Here is a 12851-nt window from a genome sequence, read left to right as displayed (position 1 = left end):
TGTAGTCGTGTAGGTACCTGCGACGCGGTGCTCAGCGTCTCCTCCCTCGCTGACGATGATAGTAGCTCGAGCGGCTCGTTGACGGTTCGTGTCGGCGATCCCTGGTCGTCGGAGCGATGTCTGGCGATCTCCGGGCAGCGGCGTACGGGCGCGTCTCGGAGGCTGCTGTCCGCGACGCCCCCCGTGAGTTTAAAGCCCCTCGTTGATGTTGAACGGCCGGATCTACTTTTGATTGCACCCGCGGCGTGTACACGGGCTTTAATTCTAATCCCGATTTCTCAATCGCCTTGGATGACTTTAAATGATCGGCAAGATCAGACCCAAAGAGATATTCGTCCAGTTTAGTATCCCTAATAGTATCGCGTGTCTGTTTATTTAAAGTATTTATGATAGAGTATCGACGCGATTGAGATTCTCTGTAATGGTAATCGCACAACAAGCGTCCCGCATCGCTCAAGTATTTTATTAGGTCTTGAGAAGACGGGTTGCTACTAAATGCGACGGTTAACGCTTTGCCTAGAGCTGCAATACCGCTGGATAACTGATTTTGTTTATTCTCGCTAAAGTTATCTTTTTTCAAGTTCATTTCGGTAAGGGCCGCCTTTATTTCTAAATTAAGTTTCGGCGCCTTCAAGCTACTGCAGTTTTCAGGAACTGGATATAATTTTATTATTTCGGATTTCACTTCTTTTTGTAACCCGTTTATCAAAAGATGTTGCCATCTAGTTGAAACATCCTTGTGTAATTTTTCACCAAAAGTATTCTCGTTCTGGGGGTCATCTCCTAAGATGCTTAAAATATTAGGGTCCAACTCGGGTTCCACGTTTGTAGTCTGTTCAGCGTTATCTACACTCTTGTTATTTAAACAAGCTTCATTCACGTTGTCATTATTATCTGCAATGCAAAAAAAAAACAAAGCGCTGACATGCATATATATATATAGCAAACAGACTGCACACTTATAGCGTACGAGTAGGTAAGGATAATACGGCTAGTTTTGCGATCACCAGTCTTAAGGGCCATAAAGGCACCTTTATTTATCAACGCGATATACGCGGAAAATACTCATATAACAATCCATATAGGATGTTCGGTCAATTACTCGACACTAATAGTGGAGATTTAACATTCCATATAGGAAGTTAACTTGTATTAAGCCACACGATATACGTGAGCCAATACGTACCTACAGCGAAGTATGAAAAAATAACTTCGTCTATATGCACTTAGGTGGCAAGAAACCCTAATCCAATACGTTAAGGTTCAAAGTTGGATGCGAAGCTATTTTCACTTTACGGCAACAATGCTGTTTTTTCTAGCGGTAGGTCACTAAATAGTCAACACAACCTACCTGCTTCGGTAAATTCCATATCCCGCAACGGCGACTGCGTTTCCGATTGATGCACGTCTATATTCACATCTATATTTTCCTGTTCTATAGACGGCGAGCGCGAACTACTTCGTCGACGATTTTTTAACCGCTGTTCAAGTTTCTTAACCTTTCTTAATATACTGTCGTAATCGTCGTCCCTAGAACGCGACCTTTTCCTTTTCCCCATGGCGTAAATCTTTTTGTGCGTATTTGAAATAAGGAATACGGTAGCTTAATTTTTAAGATACGTGTGACTTCGACCGCACAAAAACGCGTAATGGCGCGAGCCCCGGCTTCCACCACCACCAGGAGTGTGCGAGTGAGATAAAAAATCTAGTTTTTGCTGTGGGCTCTAAATGTGTGACTGAGACGGCATCATTCCGTGTACTGCTGCCTTGTAAACTTTAAATCGTCTTCGGTTGAAGCTCGAAGTATAATAGCCTATAAATATGTTATGTTTAGATTTACTTGCTCTCTCTATACTTGGATACCGAGAATATAACACATCTTCGGTAATGTCTCGTTTCACTTAATCTCCATTCGACCCTCCAACTACCAACTCATCAGACCGACACTGCAAAGTTAAGGCTGCAGGTTGCGCAATTGAAGGCGCAGTCTATCGGCAGCAGTGACGCGACCGTCGAAGAACGGACTAGAAGTTGGGTAGAACGACAAGCTAGGTTACAGCACGAGATCGCAAAGGAAAACGTTAAAATCCCGCCACCGAAAGAGACCGCGCCGCCGCCGCCGCGTGCAGCCATCGATCGGGCTAGCAGACCAACCCCGCGCATTGTAGAGGTACCGCACGTTACCCACGCGCCAATGTACCATAAACCGCCGGAATTACCTACATTCGGCGGAGATATCACTGAGTGGATATCATTTAGGGCAGAGTTCGAGGATACGGCGCCCATGTTTAGTGCCGTCAGTAACGTGAGTCGAATTAGGCGTGCACTTAAGGGCGAGGCTTGGACGGCCGTAAAATCAATAATGTACACAGTTCAGGATCCGTACGCAATAACGGAAGCGCTAGAACGGCAGTTCGGCGACCCTGAGGAAATTGTCCTTACGGAAATTCATAGTGTCAAACGCATGCCGCGTTTGTCCGAAGACAATTCGAATATAGCCTCATTCGCCGCGCATATCGCGAATGCCGTCGCCACCATTCGATCGTTGCGTCAAGAACAATATTTACACGTGCCTGAACTTGTGAACAAAATCGTGGATAAGTTGAATCTGATATATAAGATGAATGGGCGAAATATAGGCAGTCTAACGTAGAATCACCCGGGTTAGTTGCGATATCCGAGTTTCTTAACGAAATTAGCACTGCGACCAAGCACGTAAACCGACATAGGCCGTCTAACAGATCACGGAATGCAGTGAATGCGGTATCCTCTGTGCGCGAACCGAGAAGATCGAGCCAAGCTCTCTCTGGGTTTCGTGCCCCCGCATTCTACCGTGATACGTCGGATGGATCGCGGAATGAAGGGGACGCGGTAATCTCTGTGCGCGAACCGAGAAGATCGAGCCAAGCTCTCTCTGGGTTTCGTGCCCCCGCGTTCTACCGTGATACGTCTGATGGGTCGCGTAATGAAGGGGACGCGGTATTCTCTGTGCGCGAACCTAGTCGATCGAGCTACGCTCTCGCTGGGTCCCGCGCCCCCGCGTCCTACCGCGACCATAGTTCGGATTCGGAGTCAGATTCCCACGAAACATACACACGTGATACGGGAAATAGATCGCGTACTAGTAAATCGACTATAGCTCAAGTAAGGCACCACGATGGTAATTTAAAGAAAAAGCCAGCGTCAACCGGAGCTAAGCTCCAGCGGGAGATATCGTCTGTCTCTGTCTCGCGCGATGCGTGCGCCATATGTAAGAACGGCAAAGAACACAAAGTTAGTGAGTGTTCGAAATTTCTAGCCGCGACTATATCTGAGCGATGGGACTTAGTGAAGGGTGCTAGATTGTGCTGTAAATGTTTAGGCGCGAGTCACCGCATGCCTTTTAGATGCAAATATGTCGCGTGTGGCATGAATCAGTGCGAAGCCGGACATAATAAACTATTACACGGACGAAGCGCGGCCGCGTCCACGAACGGTAATAGTGTCCCGGCGGCACCTGCAGTACTCAATGTTAGACTGCCGCAGACGTGTCCCAAAGTCATGCCTGTAGAGGTGTCGGAACCGTTAGGTACCGTCCAAACCCTCGCGCTACTTGACGAAGGCGCGGACAATGGCTTTGACGCTACACGAAACTGCGGACAGAATCGCACCTGCGGTACAGTTTGAAGGGCACGCAATGCCTAATACCGCGGAAGACGAGGCCTTACAACTTAGGAAACGACATTCTGAGATAGAATCATTAGGCGTTTCGCAGAAGTTACCTCGGGCCGACCCCGACCAACGTGCGCTAGATTTGTTAGAAGCCACCTGCGAGAAGATACCGGGGGAGCAAAGGTATCACTCGGGCTTACTGTGGCGATCAGATGACGAGAAACTCCCCGATAACCGAGCGCAAGCATTGCAACGGCCGTACAGTCTAGAACGAAAGCTAGACCACGATGCGAAACTTAAAGCCGAATAAGCAAAGCATATGTTGCTTGACAAAGGTTACGCGGAGAAAATGGACTCGCCGCCGCCCCCCGAGGCACCCCGGACGTGGCATCTGGTGCACTTCCCAACTTTTCACCCGCAAAGCGGGAAAATGCGATTAGTTTGGGACACGGCCGCCACAGCTTACGAGCGTTCGCTTAACAGCGCGCTGTTGGCTGGCCCCGACCTGTTAGAGTCTTTACAGATCGAAATAATTGAGCAAGATCGCGATACGTTTCGTTTGGTGGACAGGGATCGATTGGGACTCGCCTATACCCGTCTCACTCGCACCCGCGTGGCGATCGTTCATTAATAACGTACGATTAGTTCGCGCCACCGCTAGTGTTCTGGTTGCCGCCGAGGTTTTCAAAGCCGCATTGCTAGCTAAGAAAACAGATATAGAGATAAATAAGGGGCATTTAGATTTAGCAGAGATATTGCTAATCCGACGGAGTCAGCATGCTGCATTTCCAGAGGAAATCAAGCGTCTGGAAACTGGGCGGCCACTCAACTTGACAAACACGGAATCATCGTACTAAATGCTAGAATCGATAAAGACACGCACATGCCTGTCTTGCATGCGAAAGAAGATTTCGTCAAGTTATTAGTACACCATTTTCATGCTCTTTTCAATCACGGCAACCACGCAACCGTAATCAACGAGTTGAAACAAAGGTACTACATTATTGGGCTGCGCGGTAGCATTCGCTATATAAAGAATAAATGCCAATGGTGCAGAACCTACAGGGGAACGCCAATCAAGGTTCCCATAGGCGACCTGCCGCCCGAAAGGCTAAAAGCGAATCAACCGCCATTTACCGGGGACTCCCTCTGGTCACATAACAACTTTTGTCATATTTTTAATTGTCATAACACTTTATGCATAAAATTGTAAGTTATAAAAATCTTTAGTCAGAATTATTCCTGAGCATAACTGGGTTTTTGTCATAAATGAGTTATGTCATAATTTTTATAGTCATAAATTTAATTCGCATAAAATTTTAAGTCATCTGCTTGATATCCATAATTGCTTTTCGTTCGAAGTATTGCAGTGCATAGTATTAATATAGACTTAAAAAATTAAGTCATATATTTAGTGGTCATAATATGTTTTTTCATAAATGTTACAAAGCATGAATAATAAATATGTATGGTTGTGAGCAACCTATGAAGCAAATATTACTTTAGTCATAATCATAACCACACAAACACCTTATAAAAGAGGAGATCGAAGGAGAGGAGCCCCCTCTAGTAGGAGAAACGGTTTTTATAAAAGAACCTAATCATAGTAGGTAGGTTAGGTTCGTTAGGTTTCTTTAGATGCCCGAAGGGCAAACTACGCAGAAATAGGAGCCCCGCGTGAGCGGGGCTCCGTCGAATTAAGTGTTTGGACGGAGATTAGGGAAAAGGTTTTTTCGATCTTTATGTGGTCATAATCATAACCACACAAAGACCGTATAAAAGAGGAGATCGAAGGAGAGGAGCCCCCTAAAGTAGGAGAAACGCTTTTATAAAAGAAACTAATCATAGTAGGTAGGTTAGGTTCGTTAGGTTTCTTTAGATGCCCGAAGGGCAAACTACGCAGAAATAGGAGCCCTGCGTGAGCGGGGCTCCGTCGAATTAAGTGTTTAGACGGAGATTAGGGAAAAGATTTTTTCGAGGAGTTGTTAAGAGAGGCTAAAATTAGTTTCTTAAATTATTTATGTAAACCATTATGGTTGAAAATTATTATGCTACAAAACGTTATACGTAAAAACACTATAAGTATCGATAAATATCCTTTTAGCTGGTATGACATTTGATTCATTATAATCAAAACCTATATGCACAAAAAATATATGACAACTGCTGAGTATGTCATCAAATATTATGGCTAAAAATGTATGACACAATATAATATGACTTTTCATTTGCATGCGCAATGATGATTATGACACAAGTTGTTATGCGCATCAAGGATATGACTTAAACTTGTATGCAACCCAATATGGACCCCATTTACCGCTGCAGCCGTAGACCTGTTTGGCCCTATGCATATAACTATAGGCCGCCGCCGCGAGAAAAGATGGGGTGTATTATACACATGCCTCACGACTCGCGCTGTACATCTGGAGCTTGCCGCCTCACTTTCGGCATCCTCCATGATACTGTCGCTACGCCGAATGATAGCGCGACGCGGCACGCCTACCGTTCTCTATTCCGACAACGCCACCAACTTCCACGGCGCGGAACGAGAACTGGCAGAGGCCAAAAAGACGCTGCCCGACAGTCTCAAACCCTTTTTGACCGAGCGAGCCATAAAATGGAAGAAAATTCCACCCGGCAACCCCTCCGCTGGCGGTGCCTGGGAACGGCTCGTGGGCAGCGTAAAAACCGCACTAAAAGTAGTACTGAAAGAAAGAGCACCCCACGAAGAAGTTCTACATACTTTGTTATTAGAATCAGAGCACATAGTCAATTCCAGACCGCTGACACCAGTGAATCCAGACTTAGACATAGAAGCCCTGACGCCGAATCACTTTCTTATCGGTCGATCGAGCTCCATGTCGCCACTGGGCGTCTTCACAGACGCAACTATGTCGCTCTCTTCGTGGAAAACAGCGCAAACGCTAGCCGACCAATTTTGGAGGCGCTGGCAGCGGGAATACCGACCCAGCCTCAGCCTCCTCCCCAGGCCCGGTGCTCATCAGAACGTAAAGAAACTGCATGAAGGTGACGTAGTCATCGTAGCGGATAGCTCCATGCCACGAGGAGCGTGGCCCAGAGGCGTAATCGACCAGCTATTTACTGGCCCAGATGGCCATGTGAGAGTGGCCATTGTTCGCACACGCGCAGGTGACGTCCGTCGCCCAGTTTCCAGGCTTATACCCATTTACTCCTCACATGAAGACGGTGTTGACACACGTGGGGGAGACTGTTGTAAATAGCTATTGATTCATGCATGTTTAGTTTAGTCTTTACGTATAAGTTTACTATTTTTACTTTTGTGTGTATATCATGTTTTACTTGTGTTCGTATATTATGTTAATGAATTGCGTGGAATGTTGTGTATCTAGTTATAAGTCTAGGATCCATGTTCCTTTCATACGTGCTAATAATTAATGAGATTGGCAGAAATAAACATAACTGACTCTGCATGATACACTCACTAGTTGAAGAAAGGTACCTAACGGCCGGATATTTTCCTATATAAAGCCGAGCCGTTTGTAGCTTATTCAGAGATATCAGAGACATCAAGAGAGCTTCACTCACACTAGCGTGAACACTCTCCAGTAAATTAAATCAAATATATGTGTTTTTATTTCACACAACACATATACCGGTAAATGGAGGTATAGCGGACTTCGAGACAGCACAGCGGCCGGCGCGTTCCAGATTGCCTAGTTTCTACGCTTCACCCAACGAACATCTCATCACTAAAGTTACAGTCTACTCTCCACAACAACTTTCCAAGTAGGCACTAAACTAAAATAATTTTATTTTTGGAGCTATCTATAATTGAATTCATACCAGAAATTTCGAAAAACTCAGTGTTTATTAACAACTACAAGTGCAATTTATGTTGCTTCTAATAGGATTCCGCACCCATTATCGACATAGCATGGCAAAGCATCCGTTAGCATATTACCGAGGCATCCTTACACATGCAAGCTCTGCTTGTGAATGCCAAGGCATCCCTTTGGCATTTACAGGTTTACCAAGGTATCTTAGACATACCGAGGTGTTCTTAGTATTTCTGGATACCTTGGTATGCTTGAGAATGCCTGAGGGATGCCGCTTACCTTGGTAATAAAAAAAGCTAAATATATATTACCGTGCCAAGGCGATAGTGGCCGCTGGCCGCCAAGCTTAATAAAGTAATTATTCTGAAAATAAGCAATATACATGAGAACAACAGAGTTGTTTTAAAGGAACTTATATACGCTTGTCGGATGCAGAAAGGAACAATTCCCCTATCTGCATCTGACAAGCATATCTATTGACAAAATTCAAATATGTAGGTATTCTGTAAGTGGGCTCTTCCATGGTCTAATAAAACATGGTCTTCCACATGGTATAATAATATACTCCGCCTGGTACTCCATTCCCGTCTTTTCTAGGTCACCTAACTGACACGGGCTTACGTCATCATGCGACAGCGCTATATGATAATATGCGACAGCGCTATATATAGCGGCCATGTTGTTGTGACGTAGCCCCGTGTCACTCTGGGAATGGAAGACCATGTTTTATTAGACTATGGTCTTCCATTCCCAGAGTGACACGGGCCTACGTCACAATAACATTGCCACTTTATTTCAACATAACATGTTACATGGGTACATTATACCTATGGTTAATAAGTTAAAATATTTCTTTATAATTTTATAATTTTCATTTATATGTATTTTAGCTTAAATTTTACAATAACACGTCATTTTTAATTACTCGTTAGCAATATCTTCCGATTCACGAAAGAAATTTCAGACTTTCGGGTAATTCTGTTTATACTACTGGCAACACAGGATAACGCTGTGCACATTTGACAATTCGGATCTAGATAACTTCATGCCCTGACCGTCATCCTTGTCGAACGCGTGTTAATTGTTATTTCCTTCTCGCTCAGTGTCAGCAGTCGCAGTGTTTTCCAAACTTTTCACGCCGTAAGCTTGGTAATTAATATGTAACTGTGAATTAGTTTTTCAAACGTTTGTCTTGTATAGATAAATAAAGTTTAATTTAATACATTAGATTTGTTTTATTTTACTATGTTTCTACATGAATAACTTAAAATTAATGCCGTTAACATAATTTTCACCGTTGGTTAAAATTCTCCCACATTTCAAAGTTTGAGAACCTGTAAACAGCATGATGACGTAGGCGCGTGTCAGTTAGGTCATACGCGAATCTCGGAATGGAGTACCAGGCGGAGTATATTATTATACCATGGGCTCTTCCACTATAGTCAATACAACATTTGCAGTGACTTTAAAAATACATAGCAACATTTATACAATTTTAATACAACTGCCAATACCTGGGTCAAATAAAATATAATATGGCTTGTCTTCTGTCACCTGAATTTTATTTGTGTTCAACCAGTCATACATTGAAATATGATATATTTAACCCTAGCCATGTATTGGAAATAATGTTCCAGTACAGTAACTACTGATTAACCTACCTCAAGTCCCTATATACATAACATTTAAACCTAACATAGGTATCTAAATAGCCCTGAATTTGTCACAAGAAAAGGCCCTCGGTCTGAAAAATTTTATTTTATTTGTTTTCTCCATACCAGCATTACCGGCGTTTAAATTATTTATCGGCTGCTATTTAACTGATCACCAGATTTAGTAAAATTTAATACCAAAAAAATCTATTTTACCACCCTAAAATCATGAATGATCACCAAAATTATAACACCATTTTAATGTGAAATGATTACCAATTTTATTACATTTTACTATCCTTTTAAAGGAAATGACACCAAAATAATCATTATTAACCCAAAAATAGTCAATGATTACCAAATTTCAATCCCCATTTTAATGTGAAATGATAACCAAATTTTTACATCTTGCTATTCTATTAAAGAAAATGACACCAAAATAATCATTGTAAACCCAAAAATAGTAAATGACCACCAAAATTAGAACTCCATTTTAATGTAAAATGATAACCAAATTTTTAAATCTTGCTATCCTATTAAAGCAAATGGCTCCAAAATAATAATTGTAAACGCAAAAATAGTAAATGATCACAAAATTGTAACCACATTTTAATTAAAAATGTGCAATCATTTAATATATCGTTATCCTATTAAATTAATTAATCCACTTCGTCACCTTTTTCTAGTAGCATTTTATTTCTGTAACAGTCGCAGTTCTAACCTAACCTAACCCACTTTTCTAGTAGCATTTTGTTTCTGTAAGGGTCGCAGTTCAAACCTAACCTAACCCACTTTTCTAGTAGCATTTCTTTTCTGCAAGGGTCGCAGTTCAAACCTAACCTAACCCACTTTTCTAGTAGCATTTCGTTTCTGTATGGGTCGCAGTTCAAACCTAACCTAACCCACTTTTCTAGTAGCATTTCTTTTCTGTAAGGGTCTGTCATGATTTATTTATGTTTACATTAAAGATAGCAGTTGAATAATAATTTTGATGTGGCATCATTAGTGCGTTACCCCGATTAATACAGGGGTAGTTGGGAAAATAACATTATACTACTGGCAACACGGTAGGTAGTGGGGACACGGGGCCAGTTGGACAGGCTCGGGCAGTTCGTTCACTTGGGTCGAGGCAGTCAAAGAAGACACATCGTGAAGGATTGGCCAGATCACAGTAACTGCAAGTACCTCCATTGTTGTATTATTAATAGTAGAGTAACCATACTAGAAGAACCTTTAACAAATCAGAAGTGTTAACGTACCACTAACCCACAATGGGATTGTAAAGTTTATTTTGAATCCTACGTTTTATGAAACGTAAGTTATAGAATTAAAAATAATTTTATTTCATGAGTTTGGGACGATTACATGTTTCAGATATAAGTTTTTGGTGATTGCTTGTAAGTACATAACTACCTACATATTTATAAGAAATTTTCGAAAAGAATGCATGATGAAGTTGCAGGTAGTTTTAAAACTCCCGAGTAAATAATAGTCATTACAAGTATCTCATATTGCTTCTTCGTTAGCAACTGAATTTTAATGAATTTACATTTTGCTGTTTTGAGTTAGAAAATTAAGGATTAACGACTATAGAGGTAACGTTATGTGATGGACTCCATAGTCCTATAGTCCATCCGGTATCAGTATCAGTACCTATAGTGTGTTTTAAAAAGCGTTTTGTCGGATATTAGATGATGCAGAAAGAAAGGTTCATGTGGATCTTCAAACGTTTAACTTAGAAAAGACAAGTTGTGATTATAACAATTATTAACTTACGAGTAGGTGACTACAGCGTAATGATAATACGTTAAAATGGTTTAAATAATGTAGGAGCTTGTAAATTCAATTAAAGTTGCAAGCGCTTAAAGTAGGCTGCGATGCCGGCTAACATGAGGCCGCCGCATTTTTGTTTAGTTTAGTAAAAAAAAAAACACTTTAGAGATGAATTGATATTTAACGTTTGCGTATCATCGATTATTGTGACCATGAGTTTATGATAAATAAGTAAACGCTATTTTTGATGACACTATAGGACCGATTTTCAGACAACCAATAAGATTGATTTTTGTTTGACGTGAGCGTACGTCGAGGTAGTTGAGAATTGGATGAAATTAATGTTTCTTTTTGACGTGAGTGTGCGTCATTGAAATTGAAAATTATTTAATGCGAACATGCGACTGATAATTTTTAAAGTGTCGTATGACTAGTAGTGTCTAAGGACCTGATCTGACTATGCGAGGTCGCGACAACGCGATGGATGTTTGTTTAGTTCCAAGAATGCGATCAATATTTTTTTGATTTGTTCATACCTAATACATATACCCTAACGTGATTGAACTTATAGTGTTCTTGTCGGGAATAAAAGATAACGTACAAGTAGCTAAAAAGTAACACAGCGTTATAATTACAAGTTAGAAATTAATTTTGAACTCTGTTGAGCTCTATAATACAAACTATTAGGTAGGTAGATTTTTTTTAAATTGGTGGCAAAATGGAAGGAGGGATAAGTTATATGTATACCTATAGAGAGCAGATATTGTATGACTCTGAGTAGGTATTGTCCGAATGAGCGTGTGTAAATTTGATGATAAGAGTGCTTCATAATGTGAGCGTGCATTATGGTAAATTTACATGAGCGTGTGTAAATTTGATGATGATAGTTCTTCATAATGTGAGCGTGCATTATGGTAAATTTACATGAGCGTGTGTAAATTTGATGATGATAGTTTCGTCATAATGTGAGCGTGCATTATGGTAAATTTACATGAGCGTGTGTAAATTTGATGATGAGATTACTTCATAATGTGAGCGTGCATTATGGTAAATTTACATGAGCGTGTGTAAATTTGATGATGATAGTTCTTCATAATGTGAGCGTGCATTATGGTAAATTTACATGAGCGTGTGTAAATTAGATGATGATAGTAATGATAGTACTTCATAATGTGAGTGTACATTATGGTAAATTTACATGAGCGTATGTACATTAGAAGATGTCGTTCGTCATGACGTTCAGAGTGCGTTACCTATAGTAAATTTACATAAGTGTATGTAAGAGATATTAATGAGATATTTTAAATGGGTAAAATGACACTAACTATACAACGGACTGTATAGAAGAGGACTTGATAGAGCCGATATGTACAATAGTATAAAGGTTAAATAATAAATGAAAAATGACACTACGTATGCATTTTCATATATTATATACTTACACGAGCGTGTGTAAAATTAAATGCGTTGATTATAAATATCTTAACTAGTATTCAATGACAATATAGAACTTTGAAAGAATTTATGATAATTGTACATGAGTTTGTGTAAAATTACTATCCGATATGATCTACTAGTATGATTCGAAGCTATGTAGATACATGATGTAAGTATAATAACAATGTGAGAGAGCATTGTGGTGGCTTAACATAAGTGAAGATAACTTAAGAGAAGTTAACCCAAGGTTTTGTATGGCAAAAATAAATAATATATTTATTTACATGAGAGCGCGTAACCCAGGAGTTTGTTTTATACAACTCTTATCTATAGAATTATTGTATTTTTGTCAGTGCCAGATGATAGCTTTGTTTGTTTGTTTGATGTGTTAGTTAGTTTGCGAAAGAAATACTTATTAATTTATAGTGAATTTGTTTGTTATGAAAGTGATAGAATTACATGATTTCGGAGATATTTGGTGTTGAGAGGAGTTTAAAAAAAAAGGTTGGAAAAAGAA

General features: G+C 40.7%; 1 protein-coding gene and 1 long non-coding RNA gene across 2 annotated transcripts; both read right to left on the bottom strand.

Annotated features, from left to right (window-relative positions):
- Nucleotides 1–31: 31 nt before the first annotated feature.
- On the bottom strand, nt 32–1628 carry LOC134805721 (uncharacterized). Its single transcript, XM_063778967.1, has 2 exons — nt 1352–1628; nt 32–894 (listed from the first exon to the last, which is right to left on the bottom strand). Exons 1-2 carry the CDS (start codon nt 1557–1559, stop codon nt 32–34), a joined length of 1071 nt encoding a protein of 356 aa, XP_063635037.1. The 5' UTR covers nt 1560–1628.
- A 3164-nt stretch (nt 1629–4792) lies between these two features.
- Nucleotides 4793–5962, bottom strand: LOC134805732 (uncharacterized). Its single transcript, XR_010146376.1, has 2 exons — nt 5789–5962; nt 4793–4982 (listed from the first exon to the last, which is right to left on the bottom strand). It is a non-coding gene; the product is annotated as an uncharacterized LOC134805732 (long non-coding RNA).
- Between the last annotated feature and the right edge of the window lie 6889 nt (nt 5963–12851).

The sequence above is a fragment of the Cydia splendana genome, unplaced genomic scaffold (assembly GCF_910591565.1).
Source record: "Cydia splendana unplaced genomic scaffold, ilCydSple1.2 scaffold_50_ctg1, whole genome shotgun sequence".
Lineage (NCBI taxonomy): Eukaryota > Metazoa > Arthropoda > Insecta > Lepidoptera > Tortricidae > Cydia > Cydia splendana.
Note: the sequence above shows the minus strand (reverse complement) of the source record. Positions and strands in the feature narration are given on the sequence as shown.